This window comes from Brassica napus, chromosome C6 (genome assembly GCF_020379485.1).
Source record: "Brassica napus cultivar Da-Ae chromosome C6, Da-Ae, whole genome shotgun sequence".
NCBI lineage: Eukaryota > Viridiplantae > Streptophyta > Magnoliopsida > Brassicales > Brassicaceae > Brassica > Brassica napus.
The window spans coordinates 29,927,029-29,947,164 of NC_063449.1; the positions used below are offsets into that span (position 1 = coordinate 29,927,029).

The 20,136-nt window shown below is 34.4% G+C and overlaps 3 protein-coding genes and 1 pseudogene across 7 annotated transcripts; 1 reads left to right on the forward strand and 3 right to left on the reverse strand.

The window, feature by feature from the left end:
- Positions 1-6,116: 6,116 nt before the first annotated feature.
- On the forward strand, positions 6,117-7,622 carry LOC111211370 (auxin-responsive protein IAA30). Of its 2 annotated transcripts, none has more exons than XM_022712391.2 (3): positions 6,117-6,752; positions 7,163-7,239; positions 7,326-7,622. In XM_022712391.2, exons 1-3 carry the CDS (start codon positions 6,383-6,385, stop codon positions 7,377-7,379), a joined length of 501 nt encoding a protein of 166 aa, XP_022568112.1. In that variant the 5' UTR covers positions 6,117-6,382; the 3' UTR covers positions 7,380-7,622. The 2 variants fall into 2 exon arrangements, with proteins under 2 accessions (XP_022568112.1, XP_022568111.1); XM_022712390.2 differs by having other exon boundaries at positions 6,294-6,752; positions 7,163-7,259; positions 7,360-7,622.
- Positions 7,623-8,200: 578 nt separating this feature from the next.
- Positions 8,201-11,131, reverse strand: LOC111211377 (probable polygalacturonase). 4 transcript variants are annotated; one of them, XM_022712402.1, is made up of 8 exons: positions 10,999-11,131; positions 10,797-10,903; positions 10,558-10,678; positions 9,911-10,231; positions 9,714-9,834; positions 9,458-9,632; positions 9,305-9,375; positions 8,201-9,193 (listed from the first exon to the last, which is right to left on the reverse strand). In XM_022712402.1, exons 3-8 carry the CDS (start codon positions 10,573-10,575, stop codon positions 8,481-8,483), a joined length of 1,419 nt encoding a protein of 472 aa, XP_022568123.1. In that variant the 5' UTR covers positions 10,576-10,678; positions 10,797-10,903; positions 10,999-11,131; the 3' UTR covers positions 8,201-8,480. The 4 variants fall into 4 exon arrangements, with proteins under 4 accessions (XP_022568123.1, XP_048616260.1, XP_022568125.1 ...); XM_048760303.1 differs by having other exon boundaries at positions 10,826-11,085; XM_022712404.2 differs by having other exon boundaries at positions 8,201-8,761; positions 8,852-9,193; positions 10,558-11,085.
- Positions 11,132-11,585: 454 nt separating this feature from the next.
- On the reverse strand, positions 11,586-16,101 carry LOC111211368 (annotated as a pseudogene).
- Positions 16,102-16,654: 553 nt separating this feature from the next.
- LOC111211376 (proline--tRNA ligase, cytoplasmic-like) lies at positions 16,655-19,996 on the reverse strand. Its single transcript, XM_022712399.2, has 12 exons — positions 19,847-19,996; positions 19,208-19,369; positions 19,016-19,105; positions 18,819-18,935; positions 18,552-18,739; positions 18,322-18,388; positions 18,097-18,219; positions 17,849-18,001; positions 17,471-17,755; positions 17,150-17,368; positions 16,967-17,060; positions 16,655-16,890 (listed from the first exon to the last, which is right to left on the reverse strand). The coding sequence occupies exons 2-12, from the start codon at positions 19,349-19,351 to the stop codon at positions 16,826-16,828; spliced, it is 1,545 nt and encodes a 514-aa protein (XP_022568120.1). The 5' UTR covers positions 19,352-19,369; positions 19,847-19,996; the 3' UTR covers positions 16,655-16,825.
- Between the last annotated feature and the right edge of the window lie 140 nt (positions 19,997-20,136).

A 20,136-nucleotide genomic window follows, 5' to 3' on the forward strand; every position in this document is an offset into this window, starting at 1 on the left:
TCCTCTCGCTCCCGCTGCTGCACCCGCTCCTGCTCCTTTGGGTCCTCCGGGCGTGATGAGTGTTGCAGAGTTGGTTTGACAGCCCGGTCGTGACCATCTTCCCTATCTCACTCCGTATCCACATGAACGGGGTCAAACATGGTAATTAAACATATTTTTTTTCATTAAATTTGGATTCATTATTAAGCGTTTGTTCTTTTTATTAGGTTCAACCGATCCGTGAACGGGATCAGCGCGTGGATCAACCGTATGATGTACTCGGCCCTCGACAAGGGACATCCGACTTTCACTGACTTCCCTACCGACAAGCAGCATCTGTGGCTTCGTCAGTTTGCGGTAAGTATTCTAATTTTTTACTTATATTTTTAATCTTTAATATAAATTTTCTACTAATTGTGTTTTTTTCAGCAAGAATTCACCTGGAATTCCGATGAGACGAAAGAAACTTCTTCCACCAACTCCACCAACCGCAGGAGCGACCGTAAAGGGAAGGGCGTCTTCAAGCATAACTTGGGTGCTCAATCTATTGCTTCTCTGGGAGATCGCATGGTAAGTTCAACCGCTTTTTCTTCAATTATTTAAGTTTTCAAATTTTATTTTTTGTCCATTTCTTCTAATTTCTAATGTTTCTTTAATTTATGTTTTTTTCAAGGCGGAAGAAAATGATGGCGAGCCGGTTGATGATCTCGCCCTAATGAAGAGGATGTATACCAACAAGAAGACCAGGCAGATTGATGACGGTCTTGTGAGGGAAGTGGTCAGCCTGGTCCAAACTCAGGTGCAAGACGAAGTGTCTCAGCTTCAAACCGAGGATGACGCTTCGACGGCTTCGACCAACTTATCCCGGTTTCGAATCAACGAAATCGTTGAATCCGTAATTCTTTTTTTAAAAGTTCAATTCATTTATTTCTTGATTTAAATTTGTAAATTTGGCTATTTTCTATTTCAGTCGGTTCCAAAGAAGAAGGGACGTTTGGTCGGTTTGGGTCGTCGCACCCGGTCGATTCCTCCTTCTTCTCCACCACCGCCCTTTGTTGATCCAGAAGTACTTACGGCTCAGTTGAAGGACAAGGATGATCGCATATCTTTGTTGGAGACCCAGATGGCGGCTCAACAGGCGGGCTATGAGGCACAGAGGAGGCTGAACCAGCAAATGATGGAGATGATGCAGAGGATGTACCCGAACGAGGTGTTCCCGGACGTGCCAGACCCGTAGGTTTTTTTTCCAAAAACTCAGAATGTTTTATTTTTATTTGTGAAACTTTGAATATTAATTAATATGATTTCAATTTTAATTTTAATTTTATATTTTCGAATTTGAATTTCAAAAAATTTATTTTTTAAAAAAAAATTAATTTTTTTTACATTCCGAGGATAAACCCTCGGAATATACCGAGGGACATCTTCCTCGGAATATACCGAGGGACCCCGTTCCTTGGAATATACCGAGGGACATGTTCCTCGGAATATACCGAGGGACATGTTCATCGGAATATTCCGAGGAACCCCGTTCCTCGGAATTTTCCGAGGGACGCATTCCGAGGAACAGTTCGTCGGAACTTCCGAGGATTGGACCATCGGAAAGTCCATCGAAATATCCCGAGGAAGTTCTCCCTCGGTATATTCCGAGGAGCTTTCCGACGAACTGGTGGTCCTCGGAATTTCCTTGGAAATTTGTTTCCTCGGAATTCCGTCGGAAAATTCCGAGAGATTTCCGAGGAAAAATGAATTTTCGAGGAGTTATTTCCGAGGACTTGTTTCGTTGGTATCTCGTCGGAATAACGTTATTCCGACGACATACCGACGATTTTTTTCCTCAGTATGTCGCTGTTTTCTTGTAGTGATATAATTAAAACATAAAAAAAATATTTAACTAAAAATTCGCTTAGGGTATATAAAATTGTTGGACCGATAATGTATATGTAGGATGTTCAAAAAGTTTTAGAAGCTTTAATTGTATATATATTTTTTTAAATTACATTTGGTGTGATGATTTTTTTTGAAAAAAATATAAAATTTGATTTATATACATATCCAAACAAAGATTATAATTTTTGAATGAAGACCTTAATTCGAATATACTAACAACTTTTTACATATAAAAAAGTTTATGAATAGAATGGTTTGTTAAATTTGGTGTTTAAATATGGACAATAGAGTATATTTTTAAAACATACCAAATATAAAAAGGAAAAAAAAAAGAGGAATATAAGGATTTTTATAAAAAAAGAATAGAAGGAGTTTATAATCATCTTGATGTTGTTAAAAAAAAATCATCTTGATTGGTCATGTTCAAGCAAAGGAGTGATCAATTCAAAAGGCGACAAAGTGAGGAGACACGTGGAAAAAGGCACGTGATGTGGGGAATGTGAAAATGTTGTCGATGGTGGTTTTATGGGCATTGTGTCTGCATTTTCTTGTGCTTGTGAAAAATTATGTTTTCAAGTGTGTGAGGAGAATTGTGACGTCTCCTTAAGTCCATAGGAGAAGCATCTTTCATTAGCTCCTCTCTTTAAGGTTACGCATTCATTACTCATCCATCATGCTTGCCTCCCTTTTCTCTTTTTTTTTTCTCTCTCTTTTTTCCCCATTTATTTCTCGGTTTCTTTCTTCCTTCGATTTATTACATGTAACGTATAAAACCAAAGAACATGCAATTTTCTGTGTGGCCGAAAATTGGTACATGTCTTTATATAAAAAATCCAAAGAGTATATTTTTTAAAGACATGTTGATTTCTTTAGCCACCTTAATTTTTTTTTATAAAGATACAAAGGAGAGGACATAGCAGCAGATAAATAACTAATTTGATGTGTTTTGGTTTATGGCACGCAAAGATGATAGACACAAAAGCACTACCTTTTTGCTTATAAAGAAAGAAGTTTAAATAATCCACTTTAATTACGTATAAAAGAGTTGGTTTTAAATAGTGTAAAAGTTTTTGGTTGGACTTGACTATTTGCTTTATGTTGAAATAAAGTAACAGAAAAAAGAAATAAAGTAACAATCAAACTATCAAAGAAATTGAGTGTAACTAAAAGGGAAGTAGATTAAAGCAAGATCACCAGTGAACCCTCCTTAGATTTCATCTTTTTAATTTTTTATTATTAAATTTTTTTTTTCTTTTTGATTTTTTTAAGAAAAAAAAAACTAGATTAATTGTGGACCGCCACGATACGTGGGGTCCACGCTACCGTGTTGAACTTTATGAGAGAAGGGTTCAGCCGAAAAAACTTTAGGAAAGAAAAGTTCATGTGATTAAATTATTTTATTTTTTTTTTTTTTGATTTTGATGTGAACTCTCCCCCGTAAACTTTCAATGGGTGCTGTTAGAATCATGTGAAGCACTCTCAATGGGTGCTGTTAGAATCATGTGAAGCTCAAACTCTCGTCATGCTTGGATACTATGTAGTCCATGTAGACTTTTTGTTTTGTTTTTATTTTCATAATCAAAAACACTATTAGCGAGCTGATGACGTAATTGAGACGTGAGCACTTGTTATTTGATTAAACAAATATTACTATTTTATGCTAAGAAGAACATTTTAAAAATGTCTCGCGGTTATAAAGAAGAGTACCCTTAATTATGGAAATTGTGTTTGTCGAACCCACGAATGCATCTATGCGCGTCACGATAAACTCATGCTTTGAATTTGATCAAATGAACGAGGACTAAAATTTAAGTAAACCATGGTTTAAAAAAAATTAATGCACATTGTTCTAATTTTTTTTCCAAGAAATAATGTTCTTATCGGGTTAGAACATGCATCTCTTGACTACGTTCATCTAACTCCTTAAGGATTTAACGTGTTTATAAAAAAAAAAAAAAACTCCTTAAAGATAGGCCTTACATTTTATTTTGATTAATATGTAATGTATGTAACAATGCAACTTCTACAAACACTTAGTGGCGTATAAGTCTTTTCGATTTCATCTTTGTTTTAGTTCTGCTTAAAGGCCGCTCAAATATGTGTCTCAGTTAAGTTTTTTTTCTTGATAAAGCTCACTAATGTCTGCATAAAATCGTTTTTTGTTTGCTTATGATGCAATATAAATTTACAATAACAAGAAATGATATGCAGCAACTGCGTATCTTACAACATTTTCAGTGTAAAATTTCCATTTTTCTCCAAAATGGAATAACTTCAGTACGAGGTTGAATTTGCTCCAATCTTACTCTATTTTTTTTTAATGAAAATTGAGTAATGAGCAAAAAATAAAATCATTACTCCATTTATGGAGTAAATCCATGTTTATTATATTATAGAGTGAAAAATGGAACGAGGTTGGAGCATTTCTTATTTCAAACTCCATTTTGAAAAAAATTATGGAGTGAGATTATAGATACTTTTATATTTTCCGCACATTTGTCATTTTAATTAGATAAGTAAAATCCAAGAATAATAAATACTTCATCCGTTTTTAATAGATAACGTTTTAGTATTATGCACACATATCAAGTAAACTTTATTCTTAATATTTTTAACGAAAAGCATCAATAATTATTCATCTGTAAAAATAAACGGTATAATACAAAAGTTCATACAATATAAAAAGTTAATAAAATTTGCATAAATGAAAGTTTTCTAGCTAACATTTTAATGTTAAATATTTCATTTGTTTCATAATAGGTGTCATTTAAAGTTTTTACATACTCATTAAAATTGTTAATTAATTTTTTTATTTACTTCTATTTAGTATAACATTTTGTTTGGTTTTATTAATTATTGAACTAAAAGAAAAATAAAATTGGAAAATTATTTACTAAATAATACTTTTAATGTAAAACGATACTTTTAATGAAATAAAATTTAAAGGTTAAAATGACTCTTATTATAAAACAAAGAGAGTATTAAAAACAGAAGGAGTAGTCCAGATAAATATTGAAGGGAAATTGCTAGGTGATGCTATTACCCCTGACTGGGAAACAGTAGCCACAATGTTACAGCCTTCGCATTGTAGGATAGATATAGTGATGAAGCGAATGACGTTCCAAACAATTACATACACTATTTGGAAATAAAGAAACTCAAGGCATCATGGGGGAACTGGACATCGACAAAGGCAATCACATGTACCATTGATAAGCTGATACGCAATCGTATCTCTTCTTTTCGCTATGCAAGGGATCATCAAATGGAAGGGATGATGAAAAGAAGGTTTGAACTAAGTTTAGAATAATACTTTGGTTTTACATTTTTTAATTCTTTTTTAGTAGATTCACATAAATAGGTCTTATTCCGTAAATGTTCTATCTATCTGATAAATAAATTTGATATTCAATCAGAAAAAAATAGAAGGAGTTAGGGATGGCAAAAATATCCGGAACCGAAGAACCGATCCGAAACCGACCTGAAAATCAGGGTCCCGAACCCGATCGGACCCGGGGTAAATAACCGAATTGGTCCTAAATTAATGTATCCGAAGAACCGGTACCTAATCCAATCTAAACCGAGAACCGAATGAGTATCCCAAAATATCTAAAATGTAAATATATATTTACAAATATTATTTATAATTATATGTATGATTATTTTAATAATTTAAATTTAAATTATAAATTAAATATATTAGTTATTTTGAATACTTTTTGTATTTTCGGATAAAATATGATAGTTTGGATAGAAATACTCAAACAAAACAGTACCTAATAAGTATTTTTGGTTATTTTTTTGTACATTTGGGTAGTTTAGATACAAAATATCCGAAACGAATCAGGTAATATGGTTACTTTGGGTAATATTATCCGAACCCGTTTCAGATACATTGATTATTCGGTTTTTTCAGATTCTTTTACATCATAACCAAACCCACCCAGACCCGAGAGAATCCGACCCGAAATTTTGTAATACCCAAACGGAGCCTAATTTCTAAACTCGAAAAACCTGATACCCGAAAGAACTGAGCCGTACCCGAATGTCCATGCCTAGAAGGAGTACCGAAATACTATTAGACAAACTCTATATGTTTGTGTTTGTTTGTCAAGAAATACTAAGAAACAATGTTTTTTTTGGTAAACGAAGAGTACTAGGAGTCGAGTGTTTACTTTGAAACAATACACGCTCAGTTAAACACAACACATCCAACAAAAAAATTCGAGCACAAAGTCAAACCAACACTTTGACCAAATGTCTACATGACACGTGTATCTGTTGTCTGCTACATCAACAACATCTTTAACCACACTGTCTCATCATTCCACCATCTCCATTTTAATTTTTATTGAAAAACAAAAATATCACCAAGACCATATCAATATCAATTCTTCCTCTTCGAAAAAAATATTAAAAAAATAAAAAATCCTCCTCTATATATATATATACACACACACACGTTCAAATCATTAATCACCTATTTAGATACAAACCAGAGAGAACAAAAGAAATGGGAAGAGGTAGAAGCTCATCGTCTTCGTCGATAGAGAGTAGCTGCAAAAGCAACCCATTTGGTGGCTCTTCAAGTAATACTCGGAACCTAAGCACGGACCTGAGGCTTGGACTCAGCTTTGGATCATCTCCCGGTCAATATTACAGCGGTGGAGAAAATCATGAATATGAAGTCGTTGCGGCTGATCATGAGATGATCATGGAAGAAGAAGAAGAAGATCAAAACGAGTGTAATAGTCTTGGAAGCTTCTTCGTGAAGGTGAACATGGAAGGAGTTCCTATTGGAAGAAAGATCGATCTCTTTGCTCTTAATGGATACCATGATTTGATCACAACTCTCGACTACATGTTCAACGCTTCAATCCTATGTAAGAATCTACACACACATATATACATATTCAAATATTAATATTTGCATGTAAACCATAACCCATTTTATATATATCCTTTTGTTTTGGCTCTTTTAAGATTATAAACTATCATATCATCCAATATGATCATATATATATATATAGTTATATATCTTTGCATGCAGAAACGGTATGTATAAAACATTGTCTATAGTTTCGAAAGTATTAGTGGTTAATATGTGTATATCATTTTGCTTCCAAACGTTAAAAAAATATATGTTTAGCAATTGTTTCACACCCCCGAAATTTAAAGCAGGTCATGTAGACCATGATCAATTCTATCTATAGAGTTAAGAATGCGTGGTATGTGAGCAAGAAGAGTGAGAGTATAGTGGGTGAATGGTAAATAAGAATGAATACTGTAACAGGGGCTGAAGAAGAAGAGATGTGTAGCGAGAAGAGTCACGTGTTAACGTATGCAGACAAGGAAGGTGACTGGATGATGGTAGGAGATGTTCCTTGGGAGTAAGTAGTTTCCTTATTTAATTTATTAAATTTCCAATTAAACACACTTTTCAATTTATGATGCAGAAGTCAAATGGGTGTTTAATTGATTATTCTATAGGATGTTCTTGTCTAGCGTGAGAAGACTAAAGATCTCAAGAGCTTATCACTACTGATTTAAAAACAAAAGCAAAGATGGAATGTAGAATTGACTAATACAGTGGGTGAAAAAGTTAGTTTTGTTCAAAAAAAAAAAAGTTAGTTTTGTAATGATGTAAATCACTTGTCGAAGGTTTATTCAAAGTTTTGTTTCTACTGTATTACGTTATTTTATTGTTCTGTTGTAACTTGTAAGGAGGAAAAAATTCAGACCCTTCTTAAGAAGTTTTTTTGTTGTTGTTTATTAGTATGCAAAAATTAGTTTCAGAAATTGCATTACTAGTTTATGATTTGGTATAATACAACTAGTCTTATATGAACCGATTTAGCACATTACTTGTTTCGGTTTGCTATCAGATTTTTAATCAAATATATCTTTAAGTTTAAGTTGAGTTTTTTTTTCTTGTAGATTGTTTGAATTAAGTTATCCGAATGTGTTTGACAAAAAAAAGTTATCCGAATGTTTTTTCTTGGTAGAATATTTTTCTGTTAATAATCTTTTTTTTTTTGTTAATTAGAGATGTTATATTCTAACGAGACATAACGAAATAGTCCTATTTTGTCTGACCAAATAACAACAATTTTGTTCCTTACATGAATTGAACTTACAGATTTACACTTTACATTAAACCAATCCTTTACCACTAAGCTATCATTCAGTTATTTTTCTTTAGTTTTTTAGTTGTTATTTTTGGATCAAACGCTAATAGCTACAGTTTTCTTTTTCTAATGGAATTTGAGATTGCAGAAATAATTGTTAGCAACACAAGAATTCAATCAGAAGAAAAAAAAACACAAAAAAATCAGTTTCAAGCATCTTTGAGAAGAAGATATTACACTTGTTCTGCTCACCAAAGCATTAAAAATCCCATACAAAAAAACAACAACAAAAAAGCTCTCAAGTCACTCTGATTATTCTCCTCACTGCACACAAATTTACAACAAAACAACAAAAATGAAGAAAGAACGAAAGCATCACTTTTGAAAAACAAAACCTCAGAAAAAAATGGAAGGAAAATTTGAAGAGGTTTCTTCACACTCAAGCAAACTGTGTGTGTTTCCCTTAGGTCAAACTCCAGTAACTTACCAAGAAAGCAACCATGGTGATCTACTTAAACCACTTGATTTCTCCAGATCATTCTCTGATAACCCAAAACAATCAGAGCTATGCTCCGGGAAGATATTCTCTCCAAAAGAATCACAAGTAATCTCCGGCGAAACCCACTGTGAATAGCCTCTAACGTGTGAGCATTTCCATGGAGCTTTCTTCGAGTTCTTCTTCACTATAAGAGTAACATTAAGAAAACATATGTTCTTAAACTCATCTCCTTCTATACCTTCAAGAAGACCCGCCACACCGATACCTTCACCATTAACATTCTCAAACGTTATCTTCTCTATAACCGGAAGTGCCTTGGGATCGAAGTTTTCATCAGGATGTTCACCGTACTTACCAGTGAACCTAATAGCTTTCTGCACGTTATGGAACTTCACGTTAGACACATGAACGTTTCTAACGTACCCGCCTCGTCCAGGAGAAGTCTTGATCCTGATTCCGGTATTGGAGTTGAATAGATGTAAGTCTTTGATATAGATGTCAGAAACACCTCCTGACATTTCACTTCCTATCGCTATTCCTGAGCTTGAAGTGGTTTGACCCGTTACCCGGTTGATCTTGATCTTGGAGCTCGGTCTTGCGTAGGATATGCCGTACTCATCCCATCCGCTTTTTATCGACACTAAATCATCTCCAGTAACTATGTAACAATCCTCTATGCAAACGTTAGTTGATGAATCTGCATTAAGAAAAATGGTATTAACTAGCCTATAACGGATACGAGTCAATCCACTTATCACCAATTGGTTTTAGATTAAACTCTACGAGTAAAGTTTGCAATGGAACTCACCTGGATCAACTCCGTCTGTGTTTGGAGAGTCAAGAGGAGCCAAGATTGTGAGATTCTTTACAAGAACATCTCTGTTCAGACAACCAAAAATAAATCCATATCAGAACACAAGATTAGCTGAAGTCAAATCTCATTAGATAAGTTAGAACTAACCTGCAATAAACAGGATGAATGTTCCAAAAGGGTGAATTCAAGAAGGTGAGGTTGGAGATGATAAGACCTGTAGTGTTTATGAGCTCAACAATATGAGGTCTTGTATAGTTTAGCTCTCCGTTTCTAAACCAATCCCACCATACACTTCCTTGACCATCTATAGTCCCATTCTCACCTATAATTACAGTACCATCATCAGACTAACATCAACGTTTCAAAAACGAATCATCCATATACATTGTTTAACTAGTAGTACCTGTTATGACTACATCTGTGAGGTTCTGACCATATATAAGACTCCTATGTCTTCTACCAGGCAACTCTCTTCCTCGTCCATATGATGGTAAAGGATCAACCACAGGCCAATTCTCCGAGCTCTGAGAAAGACATTTAAGTTTTATAAGTAATGTCATTGTTATATAATAACAAAATGTATTCTTGTGAAAGACTTGCCGTTGAACCGAGAATGGTTGCACCCTTGTCTAGCCATAACGTTAGATGGCTGATAAGGTCGAAACTACCGGTAAGCCACTGACCAGCAGGAACAAAAAGCTTGGCACCGCCTTTATCAGAGAAAGAGTTGAGGTAGAACAGAGCATTCTGAAAGGCTTTAGTGTTTAGAGTGACACCATCTCCAACCGCTCCAAACTCTGTGATTGAGACGCTGTGAGGCCGGTGAAGAATCACCGAGTTTGAATATTCACAATGCAGGCTTCCACCAACACTATACCAAGCACCATAGAAGAATGCTTGTACCAGGAGCACATACCAGAGCTGCAAAAAAAAAAAAAAAAAAAAAACCAGATAAATGCATGAACAATGAGTGTATGAACTTTAAAGCTCATGAAAAATAGAGATATAGTTAGGTGAGTACTACATTTCACCTCTATAAGCAAGCAAACATCAAATCAGGAAGAAAGAGGGAAATCTAGAACAGTAAGTCTAAAATTATCAAAACTTTTAATCAGATTTCAGATCTCAGCAGACAAGACATAGTATAACCAGATTTGAGAAGACAAGAGCATTGGAGTTTTGAGTATGTTTCATCATATGTCTAAACAAGAGAAGAAGCAAGAGAGGATAAGATTGATAGAACTTACAAGGAAAGATCTCTTCATATGAACAGAAGATCTGTGATCTCCTTCACCACCTCTAGAAATTTAAATCTTCTTGACAAACAATCTGAACTTATTTTACTTCTCTCTCTCTCTCTCACACAGACTGTAAGAAAATAATCAAAAATTTGAAAGATTAGTTTTCTCTCTCTCTCATAAGAGTGTAGCAAGTTGGAAAGAGTGATTAGATGGGGTCAGGGGTGAGAGGAAACAGGGGAACCCACACTGGACAGCAAGTATCATTGAAAGTGACCTGTTTGTGCCCGCCAAAGATTCAAGCAGTAGTAGGTCCATCATCTTCTACCTTCTCCGTACCATTTTTCATTACCTCCTTCCAGTTTTAATGACTTTAACAAATCAAAAATTAAAGAAGAAAGACGAAGAAGAAGAACATTCGATGAAATCTATGATGTCTGGAGATTATACCTTATTCTATGTTCTGTTAGAAAGTGACAAAGATAGGTCACAGATAAGCTAAAGCCAGAAAGAAAGAAAGAGAAGAAAGACCAGTCTGTAAAATGATCACTAAGGAATCAATTTTTTGATTTACTTTTTTTTTTGAATAAGCATATTCCATGTGATCCCAACTCAAATAGTATTAGAATAAATTTTTTTTTTTTAACACTATGGGTTCATCAGTTATCACGAGAAGAAGAAGATGATGGATCACGTGACACGTGGCACAGATCTCCTTACATAAGTGAGCATTGACTATCTGCTAATGTAATTAATTACACAGTAAACTAATTTATTTTTTTGTATAACAGTTACTAATATATTACAGTTAGTAAAAATCAGAAGTGCTTTCGACACGTGTGCTAGAGAAGCAAATAAACAATCATAACAAGATTTAAGTATTGCATTCAAGTTCCAAGAAAGTCACAAATATTTTTCGATTTGCAGAGCAAACCTTCAACTATACTTAAATGCAGTCAACTCTCGTAGATAAATTGTCATTAGCATGTCTTTGTGGAATTAAGGATTGTTTTTATATATTTCTGTAGAGCTCGAATGATTTTTTTTTTTAAATTACAAACTCATACTATTCGGAAAGGAGGCAATAGATTAGAGAAAATTAAGAAGACAGACAGTGTGATGAAACGTGTTGTTGGAGTCTAATAGACCAATGGAACACCCATGATTACTATGCTTAATTATCCCTTTAAAGAGATTACCAAACATACCATCATAATGAACAGAGACCGGATTTATCAAGTTTAAGTACCCCAGCGTACACTTAAACTTTTAAAATGTCTAGAAGTTTTGGACCAGGCCGTACGTCTCCCAAGACAAAAGCCAAACCATTTAAATTAATTATCTTTTTTGTTTATCGATTGTATTATTAAGCTTTCTGAGCAAAAAAAATTTAAATAATGAAAACTAACAAAACAAATATAGAAAAATGATACACCATTAGAGATCTAAAGTAAATTAACATAAATCTATCTTGCGTATGGATAACCAAAGATTTTTCATATAAAAACTTCATATTTATTTTTGGAATAGTTGAATTCCAAGGGAGATAATTTTCATATTAATCCAAAACCACCATTTAAATTAATTATCTTAACGAAACATCTCTTACTGACTATAATCGAAGAGTTTTAATCAAATAGGTCAATTCCTAGTTTGTTTCTGATATGATTTCTATATACTTAACATCTGTATTAAATTAAAATTCATAAGAAATTCTTCAAAACAAAGAGCATCACACAACAAGAGAGACGAAAAAGCTTTACTGAATATATGAATAACAATAACAATATCAATTGTCAATAACAGATTTGCACTTTAAATGTTATGGCTAAGCATCAAAACCAGACCAAAATCAAAACGAAGTAGAAAGAAAGACGCAACAAGAAGCAAACATGTAATGAACGGATGAACCTAATAACTCTTGCCCCAATAAGTCCACTTCTTAGCAAGCTTTCCTGAAGCAAAACATAGAGTCCCTGCAACAAAAACATATTATGCTTTAATTAGTCCTGATAACATCTGAGCTTCAAGAGAGATAAAATGTCAAAGTTAAGTAGAGTTTGTGACCTACCTTCTGGAATTTCAGGCTGATCAAATGGAGAACAAAGAGTCTTAGCTGCTCCAACTTCATCTTTGGTCCTTCTCTTAACATCCATTTCAACCTCCTACAATAAGGCAAGAAGACATTAAAAAGAGGCTTCTACAAAAATTTGTAAGGGTCTTTGTGTGACATTACCTCTTCATCGCTCCATGGAGCTAAAATGAGTTTCTTTTGACCAAGTGCTTCAACAAACTCATCCCAAGTCTTTACAACCACACAAGCATCATCTCGCTTCTGCTTAGCTACATCAAACATGTTTTGCTGAATCTTTCCAAGCAACTCCTTAACGTGTTCAACTAAACCTACTCTTGGAACATCAGCCTTAACTCCATTATCTCTTCTCACAGTTCTGACCTGCTTTTTGGCTAAATCTCTAGGTCCGATCTCAATTCTAAGTGGAACACCTTTTATCTCCCAATGTGAATACTTCCATTTAGGAGAATAGTTATCGGACAAATCTTCTTTAGCACGTATACCAGCTTCCCGCAAGGCATCTTTCACGGCACTGCAAGCTTTAGAAATCTCCTTGGTATCCGCATCTTTGAATGGCACTGGGATCACAATGACTTGGATTGGTGCTACTTTAGGAGGATTCACCAATCCTTTGTCATCTCCATGAGTCATTATTTCATGAGCAAGAACAAAAGCTTTCTACTAAAAAAAGAAGACTTTCAAGATTTTTTTCCTTCTGCCACACCAGTTCATTTTTTCCTTCTTTATTTGTAAATTCGATGTCAAACATCTTTGCAAACTTTGTTCCTAGGCAATGCGAGGTTGCACCTTGTATACCACGACCAGTTTCTGGTATGAAAGCCTAAAACACAATCACATTTTTTGGTTTGTAAAGAATTATGTGACAACTCCTTAATCAGTCCAAATTTTTAAATGTAACTATTACCTCAACACTTGTGGTGTAACGTGCACCTGCAAACTTCTCATTCTCACTCTTCATACCTTTTACAACCGGGACTACGAGATATTCTTCATAAAGGTGACGGTAATGGTCCAAAACCTCAAGAACCTAAACAATTAAGCAGAGAAATTAACATGTTTTTTCAAGTATAAATTAAAGTGGTTAAGATTTAGATCACAAAGGGCAAACTAGTGCTACCTCTTTATCTGCCTCTTCTTCTGTAGCGTGAGCAGTGTGTCCTTCTTGCCACAAGAACTCTCGGCTCCTGCGATGATAAGAATTCAAGATTCAAGTCATATAAAACGATTAGTGTCTTAACTCAAGAAGTTATTGAAAATCTAAGAGAGTATATGAATGGAGTAGGTTTGCTAAACTCCCATCTAACAACATTGTTCCATTGGTTCAGCTCCAAAGGCAAGTCACGGTGGCTCTTTATCCACTTGCTGAAGTAAGGATATATATCACAGTCTCACTCGTTGGACGAATTGCAATTGGAACGTTCAAATCAGATTTACCAGCTTTTGTAACCCATGCAACCTTTAAAACAGATTAACATAGCATCCAAGATTGGTTAAAAAAACACACCCAAAAGTTAATAGAATTTTTAAGTATATGTATACACGCAAACCTCTGGAGCAAAACCTTGTACGTGATCCTTCTCCTTCTCAAGAACACTAGCTGATACAAACAGAGGGAAATAATTCTCATCCACTTCTGCTTTCTCCAATACAGCATCAAAGTAAGTCTACAAAAAAATGGTACTTAATTAATCATTGAGCTTGAAAAACAAAAGAAAGAGATGATTTTGTTTTTAAGTTAACTAACTCGCATTATATTCCAAATCTTCATAGCATTTGGCCTTAGAATGTAACATTCACTTATATCATAGTATGCCATCATCTCACCACACCTGCAAACCTTTTTTAAAACAATAAAACCAGATGTTACAAAACTAGTTTTAGGACAAAAGAAGTGAAACTAGAAACAGTTAAAGTATAGACTTATCCCCTATATATTATTTGTGAAATATTACAACTTCTTTTTGTAGCCACATGTCATCATTAGGATGATTCTTAGAATTACTAGAGAAATAGGTTGGTCCATCTAATTATATAATAATTTTTTTATTAAACTAACCATAAATTCATTATTAATGTCATTTATTATTTCATTAAATAAAAATTACGGAATTGCCTAATGTGGATAAAGTATATATGACAATTAATGATTTTGAATAATAAATATCTGATAAAAAAATGTATTTTCTATCAAATTTGTTTAATTTAAAACTATTAAAATAACTTTTAAAAAACACAATAACCATAATATAAAAATTTAGATTTTTCTGTATATTTTATATTTTGAATTTTAAAAAATGACTATAAATTACTAAAACTGTTAAAAGTCTCACATTCAAATTTTGCGATCCATGGTTTAAAATTTTTGTTATGACAAAATACAAATAATTACAAAATCATATAAGTAAAAGTCTAATTTAATTAATCATTAAGATTTAAAATATATATGTATATATATCATTCTAAATTAAACTATAAACCATATTGAATAAATAAATATTTTAGTTTCAAAATTTACTTTGAATAATGTTTTTTGATAAAAGTTTTGAACTAACATTGATAAATTTTTTTAAATTATCAATTACTAAAATTATTAATCCCACAATTAAAATTTTGTTATCAGTAATTTAAAGTTTTTGCTATTAAAGATACACATGATCAAAAAAACATATGAGTAGAAAGCATCATTTAAAAAAAAAATAGACATTAATATTAAAAATATACTATGTATGTTAATATCATTTAAATTTAATTACATATCCTATAAAAAAAAAATTTATAAAATTGTTTGGATTAATAAAATTGATTTATACGTTCGCACCAATTTAATTATATATGTAATAGTTAATGATTTTTTAATTATTCAATATATATTTATTATTTCATAATATGTAAGAACATATAATACATAAAATAATTTTTATATTTAATTTTTATCCCGCGCAAGGTGCTGGTCTTAATCTAGTAAACCATGTATTACCTAAGAATGCCATTGTCCGAAAGCTTCATCTTTCTTGACCGTTACGCCAAGACTGGTGTCAACAGTCTCCACAGAGTCTTCCTCTACGTTAACAGAATTTCTTACATCAACGACGAGTTCTCCACTTAATTCTTGATTACTCGAAACCCTATTCTCTTCGTCTTGAGAAACCATCGAATAAGCTTGTTCCAAGCTTGGTAATGGATCCATGTCAAGGATCTCGTTCTTAACATTGGTATAGATTGAAGCATCTAATCCCAAGAGGAACTGATGTAATCTCTCTTCGTTCCTAGATGTCTCCAAATCTTGGCAGTTGCTTCCACCACAAAGACACAAATTAGGTTTCTGTTGGTAAGTCGCGAGATCTTCCCAAATAGTTTTGAGTTTGTTGTAATAATCACAAACAGTCATGTCTTTCCTCTGCCTGCATGATCTTAAGTCTTCCTTTGAGTTCATAAACTCGAGCATTGTTCTTCTTCATCGTTTTTTTCTTTCTGCGAATTGAAACAATAAACAAGAAACTTGCTTTATAACAGAGATTTGAGGACTCAAGTTTGTGAGAGACTTGGGACTCAAGTTTCAGGGTTTTTCTTTTCAGGGGTTACTAAAGTTGATAAAATCTTTAACGTGGATTCTGCAAATATATATACTATGATTTTTAAGATATTTATCATATATTTAATTAATTACTAAAGATTTTAATGGATTAGTATTAATTATTTTCTATCGTTCCTTTTGTAAAGCAAATGGTTTATGTTTTTCTAAAAGTTTCTAAGAATCAGAAGTTACCAATATACTGTAACATGTTTTTTGGTAAGAATATTTGTGTACTATTCGTAACTTTTTACACAATAAAAAATTACTACGAATGAAATAATCAATTTCGGGTTAAAGGCAAGCAAAGGCTTATGAGCTTATCTAATAAACCAATTTAGGCAATGAAAACGATTCATGAAGACTAGATTCAGGGTTCTAATGACCTGATCACTATAACGGTATAACCTCAGAACCATAGTAACCCACAAGACCCAATCTCAAATTCACTGGTGATCTCATTTTTTCTCCTTCTAACAGTTCTTTTGAAACAAAACATCACTTTATAGTTCCAGTTAAGAAAAAAACTGAAATAACTTTTGAGTCAAAAATATCATCAAATCAAAGCACTTGAGTCTTTACAAGACATTGAACAAAAACATGAGGAACACTTAGTAACTCCTGCCCCAATAGGTCCATTTCTTCGCAGGCTTTCCAGATGCAAAGCAGAGAGTGCCTGTACATTCACAAAAAAACAATGACAGGTCAACGAGAGTTTCTCAAGAGAGATAAAAAGGTTCTCTGTTTCTGACCTTCAGGGAGTTCTGGCTGTTCAAATGGAGAACAGAGAGTTTTAGCTGCTCCAGTTTCACCTTTAGTGCGTGCCTTGACATCTCTCTCCACTTCCTGAAAATAATGAGATTAAAATTGCATTCTCCCTCACAGTTGATTTTCCACAAAAAGCTAGAAGAACAAGAGTTTCAGTTGTAACGCACCTCTTCGTCGCACCAGGGAGCTAAGATAAGTTTCTTTTGGTTGAGTGCACTGATAAACTCATCCCAAGTCCTAATTTCTTGCACACATGCTTCCCTCTTTTGCCTTGCCACTTCATACATGTTTTGCTGAATCTTCTCAAGCAGTTCCTTAACATGTTCGACTAAGCTACCTCTTGGGATATCCTCCTTAACTCCGTTGTCCCGTCTCACCGTTCTGACCTATACCCATGCAAAACAAAGATAAATGTACATATTTAAACCTAAAAACCACTGCCGAAGGAATAAAGGAGAGATATTCAACAGGCTAAAAACCACGCTTACCTGATCATTTTCAAGATCTCGGGGTCCAATCTCAATTCTCAATGGGACACCCTTCATTTCCCAGTTTGAATACTTCCATCCAGGAGAGTAGTTGTCCCTTAAATCTTCTTCAGCACGGATACCAGCTTCACTCAAGGCGGATACAGTAGCAGTACAAGCATCAAAGATTCCTTGTGTATTAGCATCTTTGTATGGCACAGGGATCACAACGACTTGCACAGATGCGACTTTAGGAGGAAGTATCAGGCCTTTGTCATCTCCGTGAGTCATAATCATTACTCCAATCTATATACAAGATTCAAAGTTGAAAAGTTAACAACAATAGAGAACTCATGAGGAAGAATAACCTATGTGAATAAAAAATAACTCAAGATTTACCGTCCTGGTACTGTAGGCCCAAGAATTCTGCCACACCATTTCTCTCTTTCCTTCCTCATCCTCATACCTGATCTCAAACATCTTCGCAAAGTTTTGTCCCAAACAATGAGAGGTTGCACCTTGTACACCACGACCCGTGTTTGGAATGAAAGCCTACAAAATGAAAGTTTTAATCCATAAAGAGAAAATCAACCAGTAAAAAAAGAAGAAGAATGTGTCTCTGACACGAGAATAGGAAAATTACATACCTCTACACTTGTAGTGTAAAGTCCCCCAGCAAACTTCTCATTTTCACTCTTCATACCTTTCACAACTGGGACTGCGAGATACTCTTCATATATGCGACGGTAAAGCTCCAAAATTTGAAGGACCTGAGAACAGTTAAAGCAGTAGAAGCTGCCAAGTTTAACTCTTGTTTGCAGCATAAAAGGAGATGTACTGGATCAAGTTATAAGTTGAGTAACTAGAGTTACCTCTTCATCGGCTTCTTCTTTTGTGGCGAAAGCAGTGTGCCCTTCCTGCCATAGGAATTCACGGCTCCTGCAATTAAAAAGGTCAGGCAATGGGCTATGAAAAAGGAAACTTCTGTGTTTGAGGGTTTAAACCCATACCAAAAGCCAGTATCTACAGCAAAAATATTTAACTAGCTCAAGAAAAGGGCATAAGCAAGAAAACTAGAAAGGAGTAATAGATGGTTTTGTACCGGATAAATGGGGTAGGGTTGCTGAACTCCCATCTAACAACATTGCACCACTGGTTGAGCTTCAAAGGCAAGTCACGGTGGCCCCTAATCCACTTGCTGTAGTAAGGGTACATCACTGTCTCACTGGTTGGACGAATTGCAATGGGGACTTCCAAGTCAGATTTGCCCGATTTTGTAACCCAAGCAACCTAAACAAACATTCAAATCTGTTAAACGAAGGCCTCTTTATCACAAGATAAAATCATATTAAGATATGCACAAACATACCTCTGGAGCGAAACCCTCGATGTGGTCCTTCTCCTTCTCGAGGACACCAGGAGATACAAAGAGAGGGAAGTAGCAATTCTTCACCTTCATTTTCTTGATTTCCGCATCAAAGAAAGTCTACATGAAAACAAACATGCTTTTACTATCATTGTGATTGACAAGAAATTTAATATAAAAAATAACGATGGTATACTCACTTGCATAATCTCCCAAATGGCCATTGACCATGGCCTAAGGATGTAACATCCAGAGATATCGTAGTACTCAATCATCTCGTGTTTACAAACCTAGACAGACATCAAAAAAAGAACTGTCATAAACAAATCTGCTTGGAACAAAACAAATGTTCAAATCACAACATGCTTGTTACCGAGTAAAAAAAAACAAACCTCAGAGTACCATTCCCCAAAGTTCTCATCTTTCTTAACGCTGAGGCCGAGACCTGTCTCCTTCTTAACGTCCTTCTTCTTCTTGCCGCCGCCACTGGGACCAGCCTTGTCAACCTTCTCTTTCTTCCCACTTGGACCAGCCATTCCAACCCTTTCTTCTTTCTGAATGCATTACGAAAGAGTCATCAAATTTTCAATAACAAAGCATCATGATACAGGGAAATAGAGGAAGCGATTGGATGACGTGGCAGAAGAAACACTATAAGATCACAAACTACAGGGAGGAAAAGAACAATCGAGAAATTGTAAAAGTTTGTTAGCTTTTTCTTCATCTTTTCTGTTACATGATTTTCCTATAAACTTTCTGGGAAAATTACTTAACGTTGTTCTAGAATCCTTTTCTTTCTTCGTGGATTCTTCACACTTGAGTTGAGTTTCTTTGTTCCATGAACATTGATTCTCTTTCATTCTATCGATACACGTTTTACTGTATTGCATCACCAGCAAGTTAAAGGATCAGTATAACCTAAGCACTAATCGATTCAGACTACAAATTCCCCAGGAAATGAACCAAAATCTCAATTGATTCACAAAGCAAACAGAGAACATTCGAGAGTAAGAGAAGAAGAAGAAGCTAACCAAATCGCCGATGAGCTGAAGACGGCGGAGGCAAACAACAACGAGCGAATTGAGAGAAACGGTTACAACTTGTAAACCCTTTTTGACTCACTTTAGCGAGCTTTCTCACTGAACTACACCCACTTATATCTCGCCACGTGTTAGGCCTCATCTATCTCTACGCTTATTCTCAATTTAAAATGGGCTAGGCCCAATTTTAGTCGTTAAGTCCACGTTTAATGCATTAACTATACTGTAATGGAGAAAAAATGGATACTATTCTAATCACATTCCACATTGGCAACTTGAAT

Bases quoted from the DNA above. Each gene is read 5' to 3' on its own strand.
- LOC111211376 (XM_022712399.2), bottom strand. From the start codon at position 19,351: ATGGCTGGTCCAAGTGGGAAGAAAGAGAAGGTTGACAAGGCTGGTCCC. The intron at 19,106-19,207 runs GTTTGTTTTTTT...ATGTCTGTCTAG, and splicing joins TTGGGGAATGGTACTCTGAG to GTTTGTAAACACGAGATGAT. The intron at 18,936-19,015 runs GTGAGTATACCA...GTTTTCATGTAG, and splicing joins CCATTTGGGAGATTATGCAA to ACTTTCTTTGATGCGGAAAT.
- LOC111211377 (XM_022712402.1), bottom strand. The intron at 9,633-9,713 runs GTACTACTAGTT...CTGTAATTATAG, and splicing joins CACAGATGTAGTCATAACAG to GTGAGAATGGGACTATAGAT. The intron at 9,376-9,457 runs GTTAGTTCTAAC...TTGTCTGAACAG, and splicing joins ATTCATCCTGTTTATTGCAG to AGATGTTCTTGTAAAGAATC.
- LOC111211370 (XM_022712390.2), top strand. From the start codon at position 6,383: ATGGGAAGAGGTAGAAGCTCATCGTCTTCGTCGATAGAGAGTAGCTGC. The intron at 6,753-7,162 runs GTAAGAATCTAC...ATACTGTAACAG, and splicing joins GTTCAACGCTTCAATCCTAT to GGGCTGAAGAAGAAGAGATG. The intron at 7,260-7,359 runs GTAAGTAGTTTC...ATTATTCTATAG, and splicing joins GTAGGAGATGTTCCTTGGGA to GATGTTCTTGTCTAGCGTGA.